Consider the following 27,490-nt stretch of genomic DNA (forward strand, 5'->3'; position numbering starts at 1 on the left):
CCTTTTAAGTAGTTTTAGGGAGGGAAAAGGTCTCCCCTGAGCCTCCTTTTCTCCAGGCTAAACAACCCCAGCCTCCTCGGCCGCTCCTCATGGGACATGTGCTCCAGGTAGGACATGTGCTCTTTCTTAACATCTCGAGCAGGGAACGACGCGCAATGCTGTATACGTCACTGATGGATGAGAGGCATGCTGCTTGGTCAGAAATTTAAGAAAATATTTCGATTAGCGCCCGCAGAACAGCTGCCTGGTACCGAAGAGCTCTGACACAGGTCACACCAAGGGAGACAGGGAAAAAGCAAACAACCCAACATGCAGCAGAGCGCCTTCGACGATATCGTTTCGAGCTCTGTGCCCCGCGGCCGGACCCCGGCGCCGGCCGGCGGTGTCGGTGGGTTCCCTCGGCCCGGCCGGGAGCGAAGCCCGGCCCCGGCAGGGGCGGCCCCGCAAGGCGGGCGGGGCGCGGCGGCGGCGGCGCACGTAGCCGTCCCAAGATGGCGGCCGCTCCGGACCGGGCTGCGAGGGTGGCGGCGGTGCCGGGGGCGGCGGCGGGCGGGTGCTGAGCGGGGCGGCGGCGGGGGCTGGCGGCGCTCGCCTCGCCTCGCCTCCCCGCGGGGTGCGGGGTAGCTTTCCGCGCGGCCGCCAGGCTTCACCATGCTGCGGGGCTAGAGCCGCCGAGGCGCCGCCGCAGCGCAGCGGGATAATAATGTTAACAGAGGTAAGAGCACTGCCGGCAGGGTGCGGGAGCGCGGGGAGCGGCGCTGCGCCCACCCGGGCGGGCAGCGTTCAGTGCCGCGGCTCTGCCGCCCGCCGGGGCCTCCGAGCTGCCTGGGCGGCGGGCAGCCTCCCCCTTGGCCGCGGAGGGCAGAGGCGCTGGCCGGCTCCCCCAGGGCAGCGCCGGGACCCTCTTATCAGCCTGCCTCCTCTCCAGGCAGGGCGAGATGGGAGTGGGGCTCTCCAGCGCCGCGGCGCACCGTGCCCGCTCTGTGCGGCAGCTGGGCCGGGCCCGGCCCGTCCTCCCCGCGATCCCCCGCGGCGGGGCCGTGGCTGGAGGAGCGGAGCGCACCTGGGGGGAACCCGCCTGGGCTCCGGGCCGCGCCGGGAGGTGCCCCCGCCCGGGCCCCGTGCGCCCGCTCCGGCTTCAGCCCCTCTGGCCTCCTCCGGGGAGGCTTCGTGAAGGCTCCGTGTTTGCTTTCTCCTTGGAGGGCTTAAGCCGGGCGGCTCGGCTGTGCTCGCAGGAATCCGTGGCAGTAGGTAATCATTAGAAGTTGGCTCGCCGCTCCCCGGTGGGGGGGTTTCCGTCCCGAAGCAGCCGGGCAGCTCAGCTGTGAGGCAAGCAGGTATTTGAGGATCGGCGTGGGCCAGAAATGTCTGCTGTGTCCAAAGGCACTCTTAAAGGGGGAACCTGGCAGTACTATCTGCCAATGCTTTCTAGTTGCTGGGAATGAGACTTTACCCCGTTTTCTGTTTTCCTCTACAAAGACCAGTCGATTTTCTATTTTTATTGTGTCAGCAAGGTGTCTGGAGTGCAAATACTTCTCTGACATGATGATTGCATTACCCGTGTTTTATAATTTGCCATTTTATCCTCCAGTGAAGGTTATTCATCCAAAAATGATTTGTCTTAAGTCTTTCAGGGTGAAGGCTTGCTTTCTGACACCTGAAAAATTTAGCTTTGCTTTCCTGAACGACAGTAAAAAGTATCCTCTACCTTTCAATTTGCATCAGTTAAAAGTTTTAGGGCATTAAGAAAGTGGTTCTGTAGAGCCACGAGCTCTCAGATTTCCCCAGGAGGGTAAAATTTGTGGAGTGAGTTAAACCTGTAAAAATACATGACCTATTTTTGCATTGAGGGTATTTGGTGGGTGGTCAAGATTAATAATGTCCATTAAAAAGAGTTGGTGAGTGTGACGCGTAAGCATTAGCCATAGTAATTTAGATTATTTTAAGGGTGGCATAGAACGTTCTGGGTCAGTGCCTCACACTGGACTGTTTGTTCCTTTTGATGATGGCTCTGTGTGCCTATCCAAGACACTTTATTGTCTGGGAACTGAATTTTTTTTTCTAATAATGCTGATATAGTGTGGATAGCAGCGTGGATGACACTTGATCCATTGGCTTTTTGAGGTAAAACCTAGTAATTACATGTGTGATGACAAGTTATAATACTTAGCCTTGGTGTCAGGAGGATTCTGATGTCTTTCTAGTTCCTGTATATAAATTATTTGTAGACAAAATGCTTCAGGGTAAAGTATTCCAGGCTTGTCTCTGCCAAGGACATGATTTTAAATTTTAAGCAAAATTGCAGGCTTTGCCTGTCAGGAGTACCTGCCTGATGTGAACTGGAGGAGTTCTTTTCCAGCACACTTTTTTGGGTGTTCCCAACAAAGTGGCAACTTGGTAGCTAAAACATGAACCGTGACCAGACTTTGGACAAAGATGCAGATTGTTTCAAGTCTAGTGATACATGTATTTCTCCTCTTTTCCTTTTTTTTTTTTTTTTTAATATGTGAAAATTGAAATGGAATGTGTGGTGGACTGCAAACAGTGCACTTGTTTTTGGTGCTGGATTTTTGTGGCCTTGTCTAGTTTACTACTGTCTAGAATGACCAAGATCACTCTACTTTTTTTTTTTTTTTAGCCATTAAAAATTTATATCCATAAGTTTTATAACTTAAGAATGTAGACAGTATTTTTTCTGGAATACATTTAAGCATGAAGGAAAGGCACAATCAGTTTCTACATGTATTGTTATCATGAAGTTAAAATATAACTTAGAGTTTGTCATGGTCAGTTTCCTACATCCTTTGACTGTATCCATGTGTGCAGACCCTAGCAGATTCAGTTCAGTTTTGTGTGGATGCAGTTAGAGTTAGGACTTTGTAATCAGTAATTTCAGGGGAAGATCGCACTTCCTGGCAGGAAAAAAAATACTGTGTTTTTTATTTGGCCCTTACTGCCCATCTTATTTCAGTTGCGTTCAGAAATCATGTCATTGGATGCCAAGCTCATACACTTATTTGCCTACTTAGCAAATGCCATTTCTCAATTTTTCATTATTTTGGCCACCAAAACTTATTTCTGCAATCATGTTGAATACATTCTATCTGCGTGCATTCCAAGTCCTGCTGCAAGTGAGCATTTCCCTAGTCTGCTGCATTGGCCTTTCTGTGTCTTTTCACTTGTTCCCCTTTTCTTGTTCATCAGATGTCTCCTCTGCTTTTCAAGACCCAGTGTGGCCTGTTTCCATGTGATTTACTGTCTCAGCACTTTCTTGTCTGACGAGGCCATGATGGACACAAGTTGCAATGATCTGTCTCTTGTGTTTTCGGACAATCATCTTTGTCCTGCTCGCCTCTTGTACTGCCCTGACTACAGTGATGCAGCTGGTGTTTTACAACTTTGGCTCTTGGTGGTCAATAGTGTCTTAAATTTTGATGGGAACAAACACTCAAAAGGATTTTGACTTAATTTACAGGAAGTTTTAGAATGTCTCTCAAAGCGATGGCCAATGCTGTCTGCATTTGCAGCCCATGCTACCTCTGAAGAAGGCACTTTATGTAAAGTGAGGAGTAGATTTCTTCTTCCTTTTTTTTCCCCTGCATTTACTCATTAAACTACTTTGAGATGCTTAGTGAGGACTTTCTTCAGAATTTATCAGCAGCTAAATTTTTGACAACTTAATTCTCAGCTTAGCAAGGGTACCTTGTTGCAGTACCAGTGATGGTTGGAAAGAGTTTTGAAATTTGATGAGGTAGGAAAACTTTTTTGTATCCACAACTAAAAGTGAGCCATGCAAAATGAGCTCTGACGTGTTAGTATTTTTTGTTATTGCCATCTGTCAAGATAATTCACTAACTACATGCAGTATTTCCTTTCCATTAAACAATCTACATTTTAAGAGATCTTTAACAAACCTTTTTTTGTTAGACTGTGATACTAGCCATTGAGAACTGCTTTTGAGCAAAACTGAGTAAATTAGCCTGATTTTTAAGAATAAAGGTTGACTGAGCAGCTTGTTTTAACTTGCTTTAGAATAATAGTGAATTAGCCTTCCTGCAACAGTAGCACATTGTAATGTATGTTAGTCCAGCTCTGAAAGACACAGAACACAGTTAACTGCATGATGTACTGTAGCATTTTTGTCTTTTTCTTTTCCTTGATACATGGCAGTGGCAAATTGCTTGGATGCTTCATGTATCTGAACTATATTCTGCTGGTAGACAACTTCAAATGTGTAGAGATTTATCGGTGCATTGAAAGAAATTAGTTTTCTGTCCTTTTGTGAAACTTGTATGCTGGGGCTTTCTTTAGTGACAGTATTTTGCTAGATGAGATCTAGCGGGAGCATTAGTTGCAAGCCTTTGGGAGTAAAAATCCTCTTTCTCCTTCAGTATATTTTGTAATCGAGGTCTGCATTGTCCCTAATTGTTGCTATGGCAGCTCTTTTAATACCTCCATATTTTGTAAAGTGTCAGTTAAAATTATGTGAGGAATGGTAAAATTAAGAAAACTAATCTTCTGAAAAGAATGGTTGTTGTATGTTCCAAGTACTTACTTTTAAATATTTTGCTGGCTACTAGTAAAAGATAGTGTCTAAACACTCAGGACTATTCTTAGAGTGTACAGTTGGGCCTAAACTGCTGAGACTGAATGCAGAGTTCTGCAACAACTCTAAAATATCAGTCTGGACCATTCCCCAAAGCTGTGTAGAAGAAGAATAGTGTGAAGTTTCTTACTTCAATAAAAATACTAATAGCTTGTCTGGTTAGATAGCTGAAGGAGCTCCATGATGATTTCCTCGGTCTGGTTGCACTCTAGGGAATTATCTCTGTTTTAAATATGTTTGTCCTTTTCTCCCCACCCTTGCAAAGATGACAAAGCATGTTTTCCTTTGAACTAGCATTGAGAGAATTGCTATTATTAGAAACAAGAAACCATTGGGGTTATATCTAAGTTATTTGCACCACTTAGAGAATTAATATTTAGAAGTCCCATTAGCACTTTCCCCCGTTGCTTGGCTGCGAATACCAAAGCTGAAATGATAGAAAAATCAATTGCAATTGTTACTTGCAGTTACATGAGAAAGAAGCTTCAAGAAACAAAAGTCACTGTGATCTTGGGCCCAACTGCTTGTTCTTCTCCCCCTGCCAAAGTAATGTCTGATTTCTGAATTAAAAACCTGAGGCATTATTTCATGAAGTAAACATATTGACAAGCTTTAGCAAGAGCACTCTAACCTTGTTTACATAATTTCTATAGTATCATACCTTAAAATGATAAATGCATAATTGTGATTTACAGGTATGAGGTGAAATGGGTGTTTATTTTTAATGTGAGTAAGCATAGTTGATAGGTATGTTCAGCTAGGGGGACTCCTTTTTTAACTGCCATTTGTTTTGCATGAGAGATCAATTCCTACCCTGTCAGAGTTTGGGAATACCTGTTAAAGATCACAATTATTCTAAAGCAGGAGTTGTGTAAAATCGTCAGAGCGCTGAGATGGTTTTCTGAAGAAGTTATGTTGGTTTCTTTGTCGAAGGGGACATGATCTCAGTTATGCAGTTAAAATAGTGTGAGTCAAATTTATTGCTGTATTTTAATTGGCATTTTACAAACATTTAAGAAGTCCTACGGATTTGTAACTAGCCTTGTTCAAATGGGATTCTATGAAAAATCAGAGATTTCCAAGGTCAGAATACAGAGTTGGACCATAGCAGTTAGTACACTTTTTTTTGAAACTATTTTACCAGTGACACTGATATTTGTTCAGTCCTGCTGTTTTGCATATTTCTCAGAGAGTGAGCACAAGGCTAATTTGTTTTGAGCCTAAACAGTTTGTCAGTCCACTAGTTGCCAGCAGGAGGAGATAAACTCGTCTCTTCTGGCTTGCTTCCCATTAAATCCCTTCATGCTTCAAATGGCTGCATGGTGTCCTTTCTGCAACTTCACTTGGAAGAACTTTTGAGAATCAGAAATATTAAATTTCAAGAACTGTGATTTGGGTTTTTTTTTAATTATTTTTTATTTCACAGTTAAAAACAGCACTGTGTTTATTCCAGTGAGGGCCAACGTGGCCTAGTTAAAAGTTCTCAGGTACCACTGATGTCTAAAATGTTTAATTCAGTATCCTGTTGTAGTTGGAGTTTTGGGTAGGAGGATGAGCCTTGCACATTTTCTCTCCAAGAATGTTCATGAGTTTGGGAATGTACTTTGAAGAGTATTAACTGCCTAAATGCAGTTGTGCATTTGTTACAGTGTTATTTTTATTTTTTATGCTGTTCCTCTGCCTTTCTTCCCTTAATCCCATGCTTCTTCAAGGAACGGAGTGATCCCAGTTCTATTTTAATCAAATCTGTTTGTGTCAGAATGCTATTATTTCATAAATGTCACTATTTTAAGATCACGTATTCTTGTTCTTCTGTATATTTTTGCAATTCTAAGAAATGACTGTACTCAACGCTTCTGCTGGTGCCTCTAAAGCAGTGCAGGTTAGGCTGTCTCTTGTGATGTAAGGGAATGAACTTGAGCAGGAAGTTTGAATTGCTACATGTCCTGTAGGATGCTCTGCATTTCCACTCTTCCAGTCAGTGCTGTTAGACAAGGCCAAGTAGAAAATACTCTAGAATCTTGAAATTCTCACCTCAGCAGTTCCACTGATTATGAAACAGTGCCTCAGACCTGGGATAATTTATCTCATATCTCTTAATTGGTACTGAAGGCAATGAGGAACAAACGTGTGATGTTCCCAGTCACCCTCTGTTCAGCATTTGGCATTTCAGGCTGCAGGGTGAGTTGAAAATCTGGTGGTGTACATGCTTTGGGAAACAAGTATGCAACCAGTGTAACTGTAGAAAGAGTGGTTACTTTAAAGCCTTGTCAAGATGATCTTGTTTGATTTGGAGAGATGAGGGAGCCTTGATTGTTGCTGAGCTGCTGCTGCAGTCTCTGAGTCTTCAGTCCTTCCTCCTATGTGAGGCCAACTTAAACCTTTGCACTCCATGTCCTCTATAACAACTCGAAACTTTGTTTATTTTCAGTTTCCCCAACTGTTGTAGTGTTTGATAACATTGTATCAGCTTACTTTTTTTGTAACATGTTTTTATTTCTGTATAAAAATATTTTTTATTTTTGTGATACTTTGAAAATAATAGCATCAGTAATAATGATATCTGTTCCTTATCCACTGAAGGAACTATTTGTGCTTGAAAATCACATCTGTATTTTGATGTGTGACTTATTTTTCTTTTTTTCTTTTTTTCTAAAAAGCTATGTGAGTGGTTCCCTTCCCCCAGTATATCTTGGCATATTTCTTATTGATAGACATCTTAATTTTTATTGAAGAGTATATTTGATTGTGGTATCTAACCTCTTCTAACATATGTGGAAGAAACATACTTTTTTATATTTTATATACTCAAATTAGTATTTCTGATCACAATACTAACAAACTGAAATGTCATCAACTTTTTAAAGTAAAATCATATAGTATGGAAATTTTAAGTCTTGTGATTTAATGTCTGAATTACAGATTTAATCTGATGGTACATATAATGAAATAGTAATTAATATGGTTTGTTTATTCTATAAAAATTTAAAAATTCTTATGGAAAACAAATTGTTTTTTATGAATATAATTTTCTTTTTTTGGTAAGAAGGTATTTCTTTACAACACTAGGCTAGTGCTTCATGCTTGCATTAATTTGATTTGCATATGTACCTAAAACTTTGAAATAAGCTTTATATTTATTTCTTCATGTTGGTTTTAAGGTCTGGACTTTAAATGGTATTGGTCTTCTGTCTTTCAGTTGACAGTTGTACTACTACAACTGCTTAAAAAATTCTTGAGAATATTATGAATTAGCAAGAGTGAGACCAACAGCAAACAATATATCTAGAAATGTTTCTAAGTTCTTCCATTACTTTATTGGTTATTTTCCTTTATTGAATTTTCCAAGTAATGATGGTCTATCATTGCCCATTACTGTTACTTTTAATTGTGCTTTATTTTACTCATACCTTTTTGTTTTCTATTTTAAATAATTGTTCTATTTTAATAATCTTAATATAACATGATACTTGCACTCTTCTTAATTTTTCTCCTTAGATTTCTAGAGAATTGTCCATAACTCCTATTTCTCTTATTCTCTAATTTTTGATGCATTATGCGAAACATTGTTTTGTTTTCCAGTGATCAAAATAATTGCATTGTTGCTTTTTGGAATAGTATACCTGGGTTAGTCTATGAATACTTCCACCTTGCTGTCTGTATGGTTCTTTGGTTTATTACTTGTTGTTCTTGTGCCTGTCCTTCTTCTTTATTTTTTTCCTTATATATTTGTCTTTGTTTTCCTGCTGCGGTCACTGGGATAGTCATTCTTTAGATATCCTCCATGCATAAAGGATTTTGAGATGCTAGGAGTGCCACTTCATGTTTGACATGACTGGATCTGGTTTGGGCTGCTGCTAAAGAGGGTTTCTCCCTCCCACCAGACACAGGCTGGTCTGACTCTTCTTGTATCAGGTCTAGCAGCTAAACAGCAACTGCATTCTTTTGCCTTGGTGAGCCAGCCTTCTGGAGAGATACGAGGGTGGGAACAAGGGAGAAGGTGCCAAATCAACAGCTGCACGGTCCAGTGCTAGAGGAGTGTGTAGTGCTAGTCTGCATTTCCTTCTGTGTAGATCTAAAGGGAATCAATATCCAAAATAATTCCCGTCCTTTTGAAAACAGGGAATGTCATCATTCCTTCTGTGACTTCTGAATGTATCTCTGACTCCAGAAAAAGTTATGAGTAAGGTTTGGTAGCTCCACTTTGGTGAGGTTTCTTTTTTTGTTCTTGACCAAGTGGCATTGATTCAAGTTTTTAGATATCTTCTGTAAACTTGCCCTGAGAGCTGGATACTCAAATGACTCAATTAGTTTTATCTATAATTAGTTTCAGTCTATTATCTTGAAGTGGCAAATGTTGATGCACCATTTCTGTGGTTTCCTTTCCCCCTCCCACTTCAAATTCATTGAAATATCTTGGAATATTCCATGCCCTGATGTTTGAGAATGAAGTGTTCCAGCAAGTTCATAGAAGTGTCCCTCTACATAAACATTATTTGTAGATATTCACGCTTTCTTTCTTTCTTCAGTGTCTTAGTGGGAGAGGTAGTATGTGCACCTGAGAGATATCCAGCTGATATGGTGATTCTGGGCCTAGATTTTTTGTGAGAGAGGAGAAGACTACTTGAGACTAAAAGATTCATTTAGGATACTCAACAGACTTTTTGTTTCCATAGAGAGGTCAGATGGACAGAGGTTATGGAACAGATTATTGGAAGAAATTGTAGGAGGCTCCACCCTACTTACAGTTACCTGTTTGCTTCTGAGCTACACATTGTGGTGCCTGTGAGCAGCGTTCTGTAGCAAATCACTTGATAAAAGTTGTGAAGTTTCTCAGGGTTGCACAGGCAGCAGACAATGGTTTTCTCAGTAACAGTATTCAGGAAAAAGCAGAAGTGCATGGGGGACCATGAAAGCCGTGCACAAAGCAAGTATGCCTTCCCAAAAGGGATGGTGAGGCAAATATCTCTTGGAAGTGAGTGGGTAAAGCACACAAGCAATAGGAACTGGAAGAGGGATTAGGAAAGGAGGATATTAAATACATGAGAGGGGAAGATTTGGTTTCTTTTTATTATATTCCCATTACACTTATCCCATTGGAAAAAGACAATAATATTTAAACACTCCCTCCCCTCTTAAGTAAGGACATTTTTTGCCATACCCTCAAAGTGCTGATTTTTTGTGTTGGCACTGTCCATTCTGCCAAGAGTTAGACATTAACTGCTTATTAAAGTTGCAGTCTTCCTTGAATATTGTGAACTGCTGAATAACTTGGTGACACTGAACTAATCTCTATCTATTGCTTTTTTTTTATGCAACTGGATGATATTCTGTCCAGAAAAACAGCTGCCAGGAACTGGAAGTTTTGAGGCTTACTCTAGTTTTAAAGAGGTTTATGTCATTTTGTATAGCAACTGTTTCCATGGTTATTTTTGTCTTCACCCAGTAAGTATGTTTCATAGGAAATTTGGCCTTATTGGAGTTTGGATGTACTCTCAGAGACCACTGGGAATTTATAGTGAAATAGTGGTTGTATCAGAGTTTCTCTATTTTGTAACTGGAGAACATGTATGACAGTCAAAGAACTTTATTGAATTTAAACTTGAGAAGGAAACAGTGGAGTAACACCACAGTTTTTGGAGGAAGGTGCTAATATTCTGTCAATGGATTTAAGTTTCTTAAAAATGTACTATGTTTGCAGCTTGGGATCTGTTTGTTATTTGTGTACTGAAAACTGCTTCTTTATGGTGCATACTCTGCTTTGAAGTTCTTCTATTTTTATATACATTTTGTTTTATATTTTGCTAATTACAATGCTAATTAAAAAGTACTACATACTTGTAAAAAATGTTGGGGAACTATCAGTAAATTTTTGACAAGAGAAATTAGAGGTGATCATTGCAAGCATGAAACTAGTTCATGATGCTGGCACTGGTTGAAGTCTTGGAATTAAAAGAACAAAACGACCCCCCCTAAGTATTAAAATCAGTGAATACCATGTTGGTAGCTCTTTCTTCAGATTCCAGTGCTTAGGCAGTAGATGCCTTTTATTATGTTGGTGGTAGGTGTGTAGAGACTACTGCTCTTGCTTGTATATTTTTAAAGATAAAGATGAGCATTGAGGAGTGGAGGAAGGGGATAATACTTTTAAAAATTGTTTTACTTCTCAGTCACATAAAAGAGGGTCAGAATATTAATTGGGAGCACCAACAACCTTTCTAAATCTACCCTTCTCTTGGTGGCCTGTATAGCCAGTATGTGGCTTCATTATATGGATGTATTTAGTTTTGGCACAACATCCCTTGTGGTGGAATTGGATATTCTACATTCGTTTCCAGATGGATTTGTTTTGTAGTAGGGAGACCAATACTGGACACAGGACTCTAGGAGTGTCCAAATAGAGAGGAAGGGTCACTTTGCTGGACCTGCTGGTGACATTTCTGTTGATACTGGGTAGAATACTGTTGTCCACCTTTGCTATGAGGGCACACTGCTGACACATGTTCACCTTATGGCCCAGTTCTGGGTCCCTTTCTGTAGAACTGCTTCCCAGAGAGTTGGCCCCAGGCTGTATTGTGGCCCAGGGTATTCTGTCCACCCCAGATACAAACCTGTGCTTGTTTTTCGTTGAACTTCCTGAGGTTCGTGTCAACTCATTTCTCTAGCCTGTTGACACCACCCTGAATCCTCCAGTGTACTGAGCACTTACCCCACTTTGATATTCTGTGCAGACTTCCTGGCAGTTCCCTGTGTCCCATCACCCTCATTTTTAAGACCTAAAACATCATCAGTCTCATACTGGTCCTTGAAGCTTCCCACCTACTTACTGACTGCGCACTGAACTTGCACCACTGATGGTGTCTCTGCATCCAGCAATCCAGTCAATTTTCCACTTACTTTATGATCTACTCATCCAGCCCATACCTCACCAATTTTGTGATAAGGAGGCTGTGGGATATTGTGCTAAAACTCCTCTGGTGCCAGTATAGCCCGGGAGATCTTTATATTGGCTTTCTGTTGAGCTTTGGCTTTCTGGATTCCATGATAGTGGTTGCAGTACTACCTGTAGTCAAGGTGCCACTTGACATTACAGCTGAGAAATTCAGTGTGTTTTCTCCTTCTGAACACTACATTGTTGCTTATAGGTTTTCTCCTCCTTTATAGTAATTTAAAAGAAAAACACTTTCTTACAGGAGTCGTGAGGGATGGGGATTTTAAACCATGTTATTTCATTTACCAAAATAATTCTACAAAGATATATGACATAACTGACTAGTTGAGACAATAGCCTGATCACTAAGGATAAGGTAGAAATTAATTTTTAGTCTTGTTGAGTGTTAACTTCTTGAACGTTGGGTAGGAGGGTGAGTATTACTGAAGGACTCCTGGCAATTGTGATAGATAATATAAATTATTTTTTTCCATTTGTGCTCTTTGACATTTGTATCCTGACCTAATAAGGCAAGTATCACAGAATCATGTCAATCTTTATATTTGGTCTAGTATTAGATAAAAATATTCTAAGGTTATGTTTCTAGTGTAGTATTTTTAAAGTAACTTTTTCATCTAGATGAGGAATGTTGCTTATTTGGGAACTGTTAGATTGTGGTATGTAGTATTAAAAGCATAAAAAAACACAGTAAACCACTATACTGCATCCCTAGCAGTTTCATCTTAAAGTTAGTGGGATACTGCTGAAAACTGTGCTGCAAGTGTCAAATAGCACATATAATATCACCAGCGGATTAAAGAACTAAACAAAACTCTTGGATGACTAATTTTATAGCCTGAGGAAGCCAAAGTCCTAACACGTTTAGAAGTTAATGACTAGATCTTTCTACAGTAAACTTAAGTACTGGATTTTGTGTGTGTGTATAATATTTATGTATATGCAAAATATGTGTAAACACATATAAGTTAAATTCTCAGTAAAAAAAAAAATTCACACATCCTGCAGATATGAATTGAAACATATGGTTTATCAGTCTGTTTAGAAGAAACTACTGAGTCTGAGGAGTTTGCTTGAAAATAATTATTTGCTTATTGATGCTTTCAAGCAAGTCATCAAGTGGTAAAAAGAAAAATCTTAGTATTTTTTTAAGTATAAAATTTGAAGGTATTGTCTGCTGTTTACATTAAATGAGTTGTTAGGGAAAAGCAAAAAAAAGCTCAATAGCTGCTGCTGCAGTGTGCAGTTCCAAAATGTTCATAATTTTATGTAGTTTGTCTTATTTTATATCTTTGTCTTTGACGGTTTTGTATTTGCAAAAAGTAGACACTTTTACTTTGTTTCACTTTTTGTTTTTGTGGGGTGGTGGTTGTTTGAAGTTACTGAGATTTTCTAAAACAGATACTGGATTACTGTGCATATTTTTTTTAAGCTGGTTCTATCAATTAAATATTGCACAAACTATTTGGCACACAGCTGCTGCTGTGAAATTGTGTGGTATCTCCATAGAAATTATAATGGGTTTATTTTAAGAAAAGTAATCATTGTTTATCAGATGTCTTATAACCCACCTTTTTCCACTTTCTCCTCCCTGTAAAGATCATAGGCAGGAATGGGTTGCCTTTAAATTGAAGACTGTGTCCCAAACAATTTATATATAACTTTGATATAAATTTTTTTAGTAAGTATGAGCTGATACAGGTAATGGCATAAATTGGGCAGTATGATGGAGATTTAAGTTCAAGGAACAGGCAGACATTTATTGCTTGGCAGAAAGTGTGTTGAGCTGAAGTTACCACTATCATGGAAGAAGAGCTTAGAACTAAAGAAATTTCTACTTTCCAAAAGCTCAGCTGTTAAGATACAAAGAACCTTTTTAAAAATGTGTCCAATGCAACTGTTTCTGTAGTATCCCTGAGCTTTGCCCTCCAGTTTTTATTAAAAAAGACATAGAGACTGCCTATGAAATCTGATTCTTAGGGAGAAAGACTGATTTAATGTATTTGCTTCCAGATAAATATGGGGAACCTTAAGTGGTAGAAATTGTTCTAGAAGTAAAACTGATGATTAAGTTCATTCAGTGGAATCAGGTTTCTTTAGCAGTGAAAGAAGAAAATATTGGTGAAAAGAACTTTTAAATAACTCTTTGGTGCAGTTGAAGGCAAGAAAGTAAAAAGCTTAAAATGCTGCTTGAGCAGTAGTCACAAATGAAATCACAAGAACAGTTTCTGGACTAAAGAGCATGTGACTTCATTATTTTTAGCTCTTTAGGAGTACAGAAGTACTTTATTTTATTTTCACTTGATAAAAACTTCTGAGGGCTTCCCCCTCTCTTCCCTTTGCAATTGCTTTGCACTAGAAAGACTTGAAATACATGTAATCTGTTTATCCAGAGGCTGAATGTAGAACAGTCTAGATTATCTCATTGGCTTAAATTCAAGATAGAGGGATTACTTTATTTTCTCACTTTAGATCACCCTAGGTGATCCTGTCAAGCAATAAACCTGACCCTGTTTCAATCACCTGAGGTGATCCAAAATGCTTTCATCTTTTTGTTTTGTTTTCTGTCCAAATAACTAAATTAGCTTGGATACAAGTCAATATGGATTGTTACAAAGGAAAAGGATCACTTTCTTGGAAAAAGTATTAAATATGAGTTTGAGTATGTCACTTTTATATTTAAGAAAGTATCTGAAAGTTGGATTGCATCACTTATTTCTCATGGCTATCTGAGATGCTCAAGTGCTTCTTTTAAATTTGACCAAAACTCCATATCCTTTTCAACTAGAACAGGACTCAGAGTGTGTTTTAATGCATATGCATGTTATCAAAAAGAATGTGTGTGTCTGTGAAGGTTGCCTCTTGCTTTTGTAATAAGAGAAATACTTGGGCCATCCTCAAGAAACAGTGACGTGAAATGAGGCCTTCTGTCCCTTGCTGATAGTTCTGCGGTATAATAAAGTAGCTGTTAGTGCTGAAAATAAAAGTTAGTAAAATGAAGGTCAGTTTAAATGAAAATTTTCACTTCCTAATTTCATGTAGTGATCAGCAGTGCTGGCAGAGCAGGTGTGAGAGAGGAATTAAAAATAATCTTTACTAATCTTGATTCTTGACTCCAGGCTGAATTTTACTCTGCTTTTTTCACTTGAAAAGAAAGTTTGATGTTGAAAATGTTTACCATTTCTGGTAGAACTGGAAGTGTTAACTGAAAGGTTGGTCTTTTTCTTGCAAAGAACCAATTGTATAAAAATACGGAACGTAATTTTTCTATTTTTATTGTAATTATATTACTAATTCAATACTAATATTCTGACTTTAGCAAACAGGCAGGTTTTACTAATGGAATTTGTTGGATAAATACTGAAATTGAAGTAATATGCACAATAACTTTTAAACTTTCTCGTTAAACACTGTAATGTTATGTATTTTAAGAAAATGGTCACATGTATTTTCATTTAAAGGTTTGCGCTTCTAAAAAAGAGTTTCATGAATAGTCAACAGTGCAGTAATAGTGGTCTTAGAGTATAGATGAAAAATTATTGCCTCTTCCTAAAAACCTAATTTGTTAGACTGCCTTGTATAGCTGTAGGGGAGGGGAAAATGATCCCAAAAGCTTTACTGTTTCGTGCAGTGTAAGGAACAGCAGGAAAATCTGAACTCAATACAATTAGACCTGATTGCGTTTGAATTAATCCAACTGTTAACCAGTTAAGCCATTTGACATGCAAGGTGTGCATTGAGCAGAAGAGGTGAGGTAGAGAGTGGACAGGTGGACTCTTGTGTAACAGGGAAGGAGAGTTTCCAGCCTCTTAACCCAGAAGGATCAGCAGGAATACAGCACTTATCCAGAAAAAACTTCATTGGCCAAACTTCTTAACTCTTAACATTAATTGTGTAATTTTATTTACTTAAAGGATGATCAGTGTATATTTATATGCTTCAGTATTTTAAGCTTGCTTTGGGAAAAATAATCAATCTAAACTTAGAGCAGTAAAAGCAAAATAGACTACGTAAAGTTCCTTTTAAAAAAATTTAAGAAAATCTCAAGAGTTTTCTTGTGAGTACTGCAGTAAATTGTTGTGTAGATTCACTACAATTATTTTTACATAGTCTGAAGTGGCAGTGGAGCTCAGGGTTTTGTTTTGCTTTGCCCTTTTGGGCTAAGGAAGGAAAAAGGAGAAAGGATAAGAAGAAAGAAGTTAAAAAGAGACCTTTAGTGATGTTAGGAAATCATAATATGCAGAACTCTTCAAAACCCTCTTTGACATGTCCTTCAGTTGATTGCTGTAACTTTTCCAGATGGGAGAAGGTAGCTACAGAGTTGTTGATGGTTTATTTTACAACTGTTAAATATTTCTCTGAGTACTGTAACATAACAATTTCTCTGGAGTGAAATTGGCACTCCAGTTGGTACAGCTTTCTAATTTTACTTGTCATGCTAGTGAAGAGACAGTAATTTGAAACCTAAAATAATGTTTTTAATCACTTGACAAAAATGACACTCACCTTAATTGTAGAAAGGTTTATATGTGAACATGCTCCATTTACACTCAAAATGGAAGTCAAATTAAAAGGCAGATGTGTAGAATTAACAAAATTAAACTTGACATCTACTTTATATGTAATCTCTGACAATTTTTTTTAATGTGAGCCCAGAGGAGGCATTAAATACATTTGGTATAGCATATTAGAAAAACTCTAATAGTTTCAACTACCCAAATGGAAAGCAGTGGTTTGATTATCAATGTCTTGTTTGGGACAGGTCAGCTACAGTAATTTTTAACGTACGAATGGACAAATGTAATTTGATGAACACAGTAAAGGAATTGTAAGCAAAGAAACATGTTTTTATTTTTAAATGACACTGTTCTTTCAAAGTTCAAATTATTTTGTTGCAACCATTACATTTGAAACCAGTCATAATCAGCAATCTTCCCAAGTGGTACAGGTCTGTCGGATGCTGCTGTAAGACTTAAGTAGTATTCTGCTGAAGCTTTAAGATTGACAAGTAGGTGATTCCACAGCCTGACTTTTCTGTATGGGTGTTCTTTATTTCCTCTTGTACTGCATCTCCAACCTTGGAACCACAGTTACTCTGAACATGTGGGGAAATTGTGAAGAGAGACAAGTGCTGGGAACAGCTTTTTGCTGGAGTGAGAGTACAGTGGCACCTGGAGCCTCGAGAGAAAACACGTGTGTCCGCTGTTTGGCGGCACCGAGGAGGACAGGAAGAACCTGTCATCTGGACTTCTGGAGTAGCACTTGTTTTGCACTAAACTAGAGACACTTGTATATCTTACTGCCAGTTGCAGGCTAAAATTGACAGCACTAGTTTAAATCCAAACAACAAACCTATGTTACCCTGGTGAATCATTTTAAGAGAAAGGTGTGTCAAGGCTGAGGATTTTGCTTAAAGATGGGAGAGAGGCAAAGGTCTGAAAGCTTTGTCAGCTGGATTAGGCAAACAAGAAACCTCCTGGAGCTACCTGTAAGATATAATTATGCTTTTTATGGGAATAAATAATTGGTGTTGTGGATTTATATAAGGTCCTGTGTGAATGGTCATGTTAAGTCACATAGTCAGTCTTAGCTTAGCACTGCTAGCCATAAGGGTATGCAGCTAAGACCATCAAAATGTTGCAGTGATTTGCTGGATTTCAAAATTTGGATATGAGAAAAAGAAAACTGCTAGGTTTAAACAAAAACCTTGGGCTGACAGAGACTGGGAAAAAACCTCCATCAAGATTTGTTAACCTGGGTTTTCCCTTGATGTCATCCCTGTGAAAACCCTTGTTTAGAATAAACCCAGACTCCTTATGAATATGCCGCCATGAGTACCTCAGACCTAGAAAAATACCAGTTTTGTATGAATAAAAGCATTCCAGCTTCTTGCCTCCCTGAGATCATCTTAGTTTTATTGACCTCCACAGTGGTTAGGAAGCAGGAACCAAAGAAAGAGAAAGCAGATGTATATAAGAAATCAAATCTTAATATACTACTTTTAGTAGTTGGCTGTATACTGTGGGAAAAGAGTTCAGTGGGAAAAACCTGGTAAAAAACCCAACTGGTGGTGTCATTTAGGTGATAGTCTTGTTGTCTCTAAAAGCTGAATCAAACACGTGTTAGTATTCACCTGTGTGTGTCTGTTCTCACCTGATAAGGCTCTGCAGTGCACTGTTTGAGCTTACAGACAACCCTTTACTTCAACTGCAATTTAATTTGCTAAACCAGTTCCGTACTGTACAAAGTTACCGTGTGTGACCATGATGCTCCATTAGCCCACTGTATATATAACCTTAGTAATACACTGCAGAACTCTGTGAAATCTTAGACTTGAAAGCTAAGAAGTGGTGATGGTGGGGCAAACATACGGTATCTGTAGTGGTGGTAAGCAAAAATGGCTACAACTGGTGAGGTGGAACAGTTGTTGTCCTGCAATAAAGATCCTTTATCCATGTGTGCATGTGTGTATGGACACGGTATGTACCTAAACATGCCTACCACGGGACTAAGGCTTGTGTACTTCTTTAGCCTTTAGGTAACTGTCCCTCCTTCCTTTAAAGTCAGTGAACAGCACTATGCCAGTTCAGCTTGAAAGTTTGCCCTTCCAACCTAGGGCATGTCAGCTTCTTTTAAAGGGTCTGCATGGCTGTGACTTAAATGCCAGCATTTATACCATTTATTCAGAAGACTGACTTGTTCTTTCTGTCAAGAGTAATAAGCAGTTAACTTTAGTAAGGCTAGACAGAGCTTTAGTAAATCTGTGAATCTTCTAAAAAAATAATATCATAAAACTGATTTGGAAATAAGTTGCAAGCGGAGTTTGAATTTAAATACCTGAACCTATTTTTATACTGATCAGCTGTGTAGTCATATTTGTGTAATGTTTAGATATTCTTTTATTAGTTGATTTTGATGTGTTTAAGGAACTTTACGCTAAGTTTTCATTTTTTTTCCTAGGAGTTATACTGCTGACGTGCCTTTTAGAAGTGTAAAGTTAGCAGAAGTTTTTTTTACAGTCAGCCAAAAGGGTACCATCCTGATGATTAAATCCCTTTGAATGTCTCAAAATCTGTAAGACTATAAACTACACATTTAGAGTATACAAGAATTGGGCCAGTATCTGTTGTACTTGCTGCAGTGTACCAAGTTGTATAATTTTAAGAAATCCTATTAAAATACCAAATGAGATTTGAATCTCTGTAGCCATATGCTAAATTGCAAAACTAGAGCAGAGGACAAAAGGTTACTGTTTTATTTGTTAGAGTTATAGAACTTTCTTTGTTAATTATGCATTCATCCAACTCTGAATATGCATCCTGCCATCTAGTTTAATTAAGTCATTTAGAGTGCTTACCCCATATTTAGAACTCAAACTTTTTAAAATGACACCATTAAGCATACTGGTTTTTTGACCAAAAAAAAGATCCTGATTAAATGTTATTTTCTGTGTGCATATCTTCCTTATCTTCCTGATGCTTGTAGTGTTCTGTAGAAGTTTCAAAATGTATTTCTGAGGGCATAATTAGGCAGAGCCTTCTTTTTATATTGAAATTTAGATGTACAGTGAGATCTTGTTTTCACTTTAATTGTTGCGTTACCCAGGTTGTTTTGGTTTTTTTGTTTGTTTGTTTTTGTAGATTGGCGTGTCTCTCTTCTCTACCCTCCGAAGAGTTTATCATCAAATCATAGGATGGTTTAGGTTGGAAGGGACCTTGAAAATCATCTAGTTCTAAGCCCCTTGCAATGGGTAGGAACACATTCTACTAGACCAGATTGCTCAGAGCTGGTCCCTTAAATTAAGTGGATGGGGCGTTCACAACTTCTCTGGGCAACCTGTTCCAGTGCCTCACCACCCTCATAGTAAAGAATTTTTCCCTAATATCCAATCTAAACCTACTCACTTTCAGTTTGAACCCATTCCCCCTTGTCCTGTCATGGACACACTACATGCCCTTGTAAATAGTCTCTCTCCATCTTTCCTGTAGCCTCTCTTCAGGTACTGGAAGGACACAATTATCTACTGCATTTACTTATCCTGAGTCAACAAAACAACAAAATCTACTCAATCATGATCAAGATTTTTCTTTTTTTACTGTAGCACCAATTCAGCGTTTTAGCTGTGTGGATTGTATGGTTTATATCATCTAATAAAGCACTTTTTCAGCTTGAATAGAATTGAATAACTTGCAATACAGTATTTTAATTGCAGCACTTTAATTACACTCATCTATGTACTTGTATGTTTAATTTTTCCCAGCCTCAAAACTAAGAAAAAAGCCAGTATAGATTATATCATTTGCTAAGAAACTTAACTAGGAAGAAAATAGAATTTCATCTCTATGTTCCATTAAACTTATAACTAGGAAGAATTAAATAATTCTGATTATTACAGTTTAGATTTGTGAAACAGTCTCTCCTCAGACCGATTTTGCTTTTTGGTGTTGCTCTCAGAAATAATCAAAGCTGCTTTGTGTAAGAGTCTTTGTTGTTCGTAGGATTTTTAAAACTTTGTTTTGAAAAAGTTGATTTTTTTTTTTTTAATCCTGTGAAATCTAAGTAGTCCTTGAGAGCAATGGGTTGTAGCGAAGCTTCCCCTGACTTCCATATTAAAAACTAAAAAACAGCTCTCTGCAAATATGGTGTTCAATCTCTGCTTGTTCTCTAAATGTCAAACTGCAAGACAAGTTTATTTAAATACTTCCTTAGTGTTACTTGTTGACATAGCAGTTGTCTGAGTTCCCATCAGGGTATCATTTGATCACTGTTAGGAAAGGTGTAAATTAGACAACAAAAAGAAAAAGAAGTTGAGAACCTTAGAACTGGAACGGTTTTGGTGGCCTATAAATACTTGTCATCATTGGTTTCACACTCTTGGGACTTGGCTGAAACATGCTTTCCAGATTGAGCTAGAGACTGGGTTGAATTAAATTTATGTAAGCTTTGTTGACTGCATTGCAACACTGTGAAGGTCTAAAAACTATTGTAGCTAAGATTGGTCAGGTTTTCCCTACCGTGGTTTTTTAGATTACCCTGCCTATACGTATATGTATGTGCTTACACACATCTGTCTATGTAGATAGATCATGTGTGTATATATGTGCGTATATAAATGCACTTATACTGTAACCTGTATTGGCACAATAACCTGAATCTTGCTGCTTTTTTTTGTATTTCTGATAGCTCCACCAGTGCAGGTGAAGCACTGCTGCATTTATGCAAAATCCCACCAATCTCACAGATGTTCTTGTGGCTGGCTTTAAGTGCCCCATGGATTTTTCAAACAACCCTTGTCTCCCCACCCCTGCCAAAGTATTTAGTCCTGCCTGCTAAACCAGATCTCTTCTAGGAATGTGGTAATGCCTGTGTGGAAAAAGTGTTAATCTGGGATCTCTTTTGCCTTTTTTTTTTTTGTTGTTGTTGTTTTTATATATATATAAAATGTCCTGGTTTTAAAAGAAAATCATACTTGGATGTTTCAAAGAATTGTTTGAATGCCCTTAATTTCTGTGGTAGTAATAGTTAGAGGTAGTAATCACTTTCCTCCCTTTTGTTTATGGGGGAGAGTAAGAATATACTTGCACGAAATATTTGGAGCCCCTGTTGACACATCTATGACTTTACTGGAGAAAGGGACACCATTTTAGTCTTGCAACTGCTTTGATCTAGGGAAGGAATAGCATTGCTTGGTTGTAGAAAATAACATGTTTAGGTGTGTAAAACAATGTTGTATTCTGTCTCTTCCCGTTCTGTCACAAAACTTGCTTTTTTCTTGGAAATGTCAGTGAACTTTTCATGCGGAAGGAGAAGGGGGGGGATATCAAGGAACAAAAGTGCACAAAATGAGGGTACAGAAGAAAAAGAAATGACACCCTAAAGGGTGATAGTTGCATCCGAAATTAGAGATGAGTAACAGTATTTGAAAGAAAAATTCTCTTATTTTGGCTTAGCTGGACTACTAGCCCACAATATAACAGGGGCATATTTGATAGCAATATAGTCTTTAAAACAACGGTAATTTTTATTTCATCAAGCAAAACTTATTTCCTATCTAATTTCAATGTATCAAGCTTTGTAGAAACTGCAAATATTGCTCTGGAGATTTAAAATTGTATGAATTTCATATTAACTGTTCCTTTTCTATGTGTTCTTCCTTACAGACCAGTCTTTCCATATGGGGATGGGGAAGTCTTGGCCTTGTGCTTTTTCTAGTAACTTTTGGACCCTTCGCTATATTTTACTTTGCATTTTATATCCTCTGCTTTGTGGGTGGGTAAGTATACTACTTAGTGTTTTGTGTAATTATCTATGAAAGTAAAATTTGAATGTGAATTTTAGTAAATAGCTTGCTCTGAAGATCTGTAGTGGCTTTATGTAATTAATATTTCCACATTTGAGCAGCTTTTTATGAAAAATTTTTTTTTCCTTGAAATCTCAGTTTGGCTATTTATAATGAGTGTTAGAGGACAAATGCTGATGTAAAACCAATGTTTATTTCAGTTCCTACTTTCTATTACTGTGTCAGTTCTTTTCCTGGGCACTTACTAAGTAATTATGCCTCCTTTTCTATCACAATCTCATTTCCTAAGACACTTGATTCATGAGGGAAGCTAGTGGGTGCTTTCTTGGGTATTTGGAAATGATACTACACTTTGAACAAGTAGATCAGGTCAGCAGCTGTAGACATTTTGTACTTTATGTAGACAGAAAAGAAGCAAACAGGTGAAGTTTTTATAGTCTTTAGCACCATTATTACATTGTATATTATAGTGTCTGCCTTGTAACCATTAAAACTTTCATTTTCGATGCCAGGTCAAAATGTCTTAATGGGCTGTTCCTCCTTCTTCTCTCTCATAAGACTAATCTGCAGAATAACAACATTTCTAGGCTGTCCAAGACCTGCCTGAATTCTAATGGGGTGTGTGGGCTACCTTTAAGTATTTTTTCCCTTTGTTTGGAACACTCTTTTAACCTTCTTATTCAGTACAGTATGGAATGTATGTATATTCCTGTATGTCTCATCAAAAATGTAATAAGAGTTTTGTAGCTAGGATTAGAGATGCTATGCATGGGTTTCAACTGGATTAAGTTCGACTTTCCATCTCTGAGAAATCAGAATAGTCGGTCTTCTAGAATGAGGATTTAGTTAACGTAAAACTAACTCCAAGTAAATGCTTTTGTCTTGTTAAGTCTTGATGCATGTATGTTTATCATATTTTACTGGCTGTTTGTCCAGAGGAAAAGGCAAGGAGTCTGTCCAAAGGGCAAGATTTCCTCTGTTTACTGTTTTGTACTACCACTTCCTTAGTATTTGCAGTACGAAAAATAAGAGGTTCTTCTTCATTCTTGCTCAATTTCAGTAGCTTGGCTTTTCAAAGCTAACAGTCAAAGCAGTGTCTCATAGAGTGTGTCTGAAGCCAGCTACAATTTGCCACCATGAGAATGCCTGTGGTGCTTGTGCTCACTCATTCTCAAGTAAGCTCTGTGGTTCTTCTGCTGCTTTGGTTAATTTTTGTAGCTAGTCAGTAAACCTTGATCTTATTAAGGATAAATTCATCTAGTGGTAGTGTATCTGTTAAAGCAGAATTTGTATCCATCTCCCTATGATGTGTTTACTTGACATAGATGTCAAGTCTCAGCCCTTCCAGTAGAATGTCATCACTTCATTACTTTAACATACGCATTTTGGCTCAGGCTGTGATCTGGCCATTTTTTACACTTAATCTTTTTCAGAGTGACACACGTTAACATTCAGCACACAGAAGTGTGAGTGCCAACTAGGTCAAACAGATTTATATCTAAATTATTCTTACCTGCTTTTTCCTTTTTTTGAATTAATTCCCTAGAAGTTTAGCCGAATGGTTCATCATATTTCTCTTATAAACAAATTAATGTTACAAAGTAACTTTTCCACTTACAATTTGCAATTTTATGTCGTAACATCATGTACGTAAATTTGGAAAATAAAAATGTAGTTTTGTTCCTGATTATTATAGTGTCCATAATATTTATCATATCCTTTTCTGGAGCAAAATAACAATTTTGGACAGGGATTTTTTATGCTAGAATTTTATGGTTGAATTTTACGTTACTTCTAGGTTTTTATACTTTGCTCAAAAAACCCAAAAGTGGCCCATATCAAAGGTTTCTGACTTTCGCTAGCTGGAAGTCCAGCTGTTGTCCCATTTTGCAGTTTAAGCAAAAGAAAATGCTGAATCATAGCTGGTTGCATTCTTAGTATTGACCTAAGCATTTAAATTGTACACCAGTGGGCTATGCAGGAAAACAATGGTGATGCCATATCTGTATCGATATAATCAGTCTGTTTATACTGTTTAACTTCTATTATGTGCTAGTTATTTCTTTTAGATTTAATCTCAACTCTGTGTTTGCACAGATCACTTTTAGTAAACGTAGTATCGGTTTTTTGTGTACGTGGAAGAATACCGAAACCATTTGTATATATGAATAGAAGTTCTAAATCAAAATTTCTCCTTGTTTCATTTTGTTTCAAGGCTGATTTATGATAACCTTTTTCGATTCAGGATCTGGTAGCTCATCACATAGGGAACTGAGCTCTTTCCACCAAAAACAGGAGGCAAAATATAGTTATTGTTTCCTTAACCTGTGTGGAATATTACAGGGTGTTATTCTTCATGAAACACTTTTTGCTTCTTTTTCAAGTGTTGGTGCTGATCATTCAACCTGAATGCTGGGCCTGTTGGTTTCCATCTGCCTTCTCTTTCTACTAAGCATTAATTACCTTATTTTCTTTCTTTTTCTCTTTCAGTCCTAAGGAAGTAAAATAAAAATTATGTGAATTGTGGCTCTTCCACCAGGCTTGGGCTTCTGATGTTGCAAAAATTGAAATTTCTTGGATCATCAATTGCTTTGTCATTTGAGGGAATTTGCTCTGTCATCAAAACCCATAATAATCGATACTCAATCACATCCATATATATGTGATTGGCTGCCTATGTTGATGATTCTAACTGCTGACCAAATCAGGAATGGTTCTGAAGCTGCTTTTTTGACTTTCAAAAAGCATTCAGCTGAGACTGTTACTTTTCAGACTTGAGGGGAAAATGATAAATCTGTCATCTTCACTTTTCTGTCTTTTACCTTTGTTCTGTTGTTACTCTGTCCTTGAGAAAAGCTGGCCTTCCAGTAATCTTTGGAAGAAATTTTAAAAAATTAAGTAAAATACAATCTTTTCCTTTTCCTGATCAATTCCTTTAGAGAAAAATAAAATCATATCTCATTCACCATATTGAGAATCCTCTTGATGAATTAGATAAGCATTTTCACTACAAGATTCTGGTTAGCTAATGGATGCCCTGAATCATGAGATTATGTATCCTTCTCTAAGGCACACAAGGTTTTAAATTAGAGAATTTCTGCATAGAAGCAGAAGCTCCTAGTATTTCTAGCTTAAAAGTGAAAATACTTAAAGGCATCTAAGAAGATGAGATATTTTTAAACTATATTGGTGGTATTAGTGTTTTTGAATGAGTCATTAACTTTAAGAGTATCAAAACATCTGAGAAAAAACAGAGATATAATCTATAGTAGTTATTTCCAAGGCTTCAGTCCTTCTGAATGAAAGAAGAGAAACAACTTGATGATAAATGTTTGAAGTTAAAACTGATTTTAGGCCAAATTTGAGTATACTGCTTTCTTTAAAAGACAACTGAGGTTTCTAATAGAAAAGTCATAGATAATCAAAAGAAAATCCAAACTTTTTAATAATTAAAAACAAAACAACCAAATATTAGTGAAACTAGTATTGAAATTTTTCTAAGCAAGTTCTTGTCCTTGAACTGAATTATGATGCTACTAGCACCATTGATGTTATGATTTAAAAGTTATCTGGAGCAGAAGAACAATTAGACCTGCTTTTATTTTTTGCTGTCACTTGGCGGGTAAAGACGGCTATAAGGAAATTAGGGTATCAAGTGAACTTCTCTTATGCATTGCCTAGTTACTGGTAATAATTTTCAGTAGCTTTTTTTTTTTTTTTTCTCCTTTCTGGAGTTGTTGAGGTATAAATGACCACCTCCCTACTTCTGAATTACTGAGCCTCTGGGGGACTTAACAAGAACGGTTCCCATTTTGGAAATTAAAAACTTCAAATGTCATATTTTAGCTTGGATAGGAATTTTTCTCTAGTCTTGTGAGTATCATATATCAACAGCAATCTATATTAAAAGAATGTATTATTTCACCACATTTCAAGCCTAAATAGCTTTGTGAGGTCCTGTGGTCACAAATACTGGTCAACTTACCTCTAAATTGAATGCTTTGAAATTTCTCTAAAAGGCTGTGCATGTTTAGCCATCCCCAGGCTAGTCTGAGCAGTAGTGACTTTTTTTTTTTCAATACACTTGATATTTCAAAAGCTAAGTACTTTGCTTATGCTATAATTGGCACAAAGGTTAGGTTTTCATCCCTTTCTTAGTAAAACTAGCTTTATGTTTATGTACTCTTGTGCCCTAGTGCTGTAAGCTGTAAATAAATTATTGCTGTTGTAGCAAGTTTGAGTGCAATCTTTAAACATACGCAATCAGTGGTTAGTTATGCTTACTACATCAGTTTATTTTTGGACTGTGCTTTTGTGGCTTATGCTACAGTGGAGTGGCCTAAACATATCACTAAAAAGTTTATTTCTTCATAGTGTCGAAGTAAAAGAATCTTTGTATAAATACAAAGAGAGCAACTTCTGTATGTACCCCTCTCTCCATGTCCCCCTCTTTCATATTTGTGAGCATAGACAGTGTGTTATCACATGTTCTTCTCATGCAGCAGTCTCTGTAGTGTAAACTGTGCTTTACAGAGCTGCTATGTGATAAGAATATATGAAGACATGTAATACAAGACTGGGAAACTTCATACTCAGTATTGTGTCAGTTATTTTAAGCAGCACACTACACTGTGAAAGAGTAGGAGAGTAAGCAAACTGTCATATATTGTCATTCTGTAACTTTCTGTGAAATACTTTCTAGAGGTGGGGAAAGATGGCTGTTGTTGTAGCTGGTCTTTCTTTTTCCATTTTAGGGGTTTTGTGGTTACTCTTTTATTTGGAAAAAGCAACTCAGAAAAATACCTTGAACAGTGCGAACATTCATTTCTCCCTTGTACATCAGTTGGGATCCCTAAGGTAAGGAAGGTTTTCTGGTCTAACTTCTAGATCAGATTTTATAACTTGGGAAATTAGAATGACACTAATAATCAGTTTTAATCTAAAAATTGTACCTTTTTCCACTTTTCAGCTTTCCTTTTCTGAATTCTTAACAGATCATTTTGGTTAATGGACCTAAATTCACAGTTCCTCATTGGATAAATCTGCATCTGTTTAGTACAGAAAAAATTGTTAGTAGCCAAGAGGTAGAATTTCTAGGAATTCCTGGTTTATGAACCAATACATCTTGGTAGCTCAGAAGTTTAGATATATCTTGGCCTAATCCATTTACATGCATCAGAATAGAGAAAACAGTTTAACCCCAAGATTGCTCGTTATGTTAGATTTAATCTTATAGCTGTTTTTACTCTAACATCCTGCTCTTTCTTAGCCGTCAGGTAACTACACTTCATGTTGTGTATGAAAGGGCATGAATGTTCAATGTTATCAGTAGTAACACAGAAGTTTATCTTGTGATTGAGCATTATGTTTTCTAATCACTGAACTTTTTTGTGACTGGTTGGTAAGTGGCCTTTTCACTTAAATTGTTGAAATAAATCTACAACTTAAGTATGTTCTAAACTGTAAAATAAGGTCAATGGTCCAAATGAAAAACAGTTAAGACTGAAAAAGGAAAAGTCAGCAATCAACTAATGATTCTGTTCCACTAATGAAACCTCATCTTACAGGACTAGTGTTCTTGGTGTGGTATAGAATTTAGTGCTTATATGGATTGTGGAGTGTTACTTATGTCATT

The 27,490-nt window shown here is 37.7% G+C and overlaps 1 protein-coding gene across 3 annotated transcripts in view; it reads left to right on the plus strand.

Moving 5' to 3' along the window:
* Nucleotides 1-470: 470 nt before the first annotated feature.
* SNX13 (sorting nexin 13) overlaps nucleotides 471-27,490 on the plus strand; it is a 67,440-nt gene continuing 40,420 nt past the window's right edge. Inside the window, exons 1-3 of one of the 3 annotated variants that reach the window (XM_051785911.1) lie at nucleotides 471-715; nucleotides 21,716-21,828; nucleotides 26,610-26,712. In XM_051785911.1, coding sequence (XP_051641871.1) covers nucleotides 704-715; nucleotides 21,716-21,828; nucleotides 26,610-26,712 — 228 coding nt within the window. In that variant the 5' untranslated portion in view covers nucleotides 471-703. The remainder of the gene's footprint in view (nucleotides 716-21,715; nucleotides 21,829-26,609; nucleotides 26,713-27,490) is intronic. The other 2 variants (XR_007904298.1, XM_051785910.1) reach the window with 2 other exon arrangements.

Source organism: Manacus candei, unplaced genomic scaffold (genome assembly GCF_025592945.1).
Source record: "Manacus candei isolate 608988 ecotype Guabito, Panama unplaced genomic scaffold, ASM2559294v1 h1tg000021l, whole genome shotgun sequence".
Lineage (NCBI taxonomy): Eukaryota > Metazoa > Chordata > Aves > Passeriformes > Pipridae > Manacus > Manacus candei.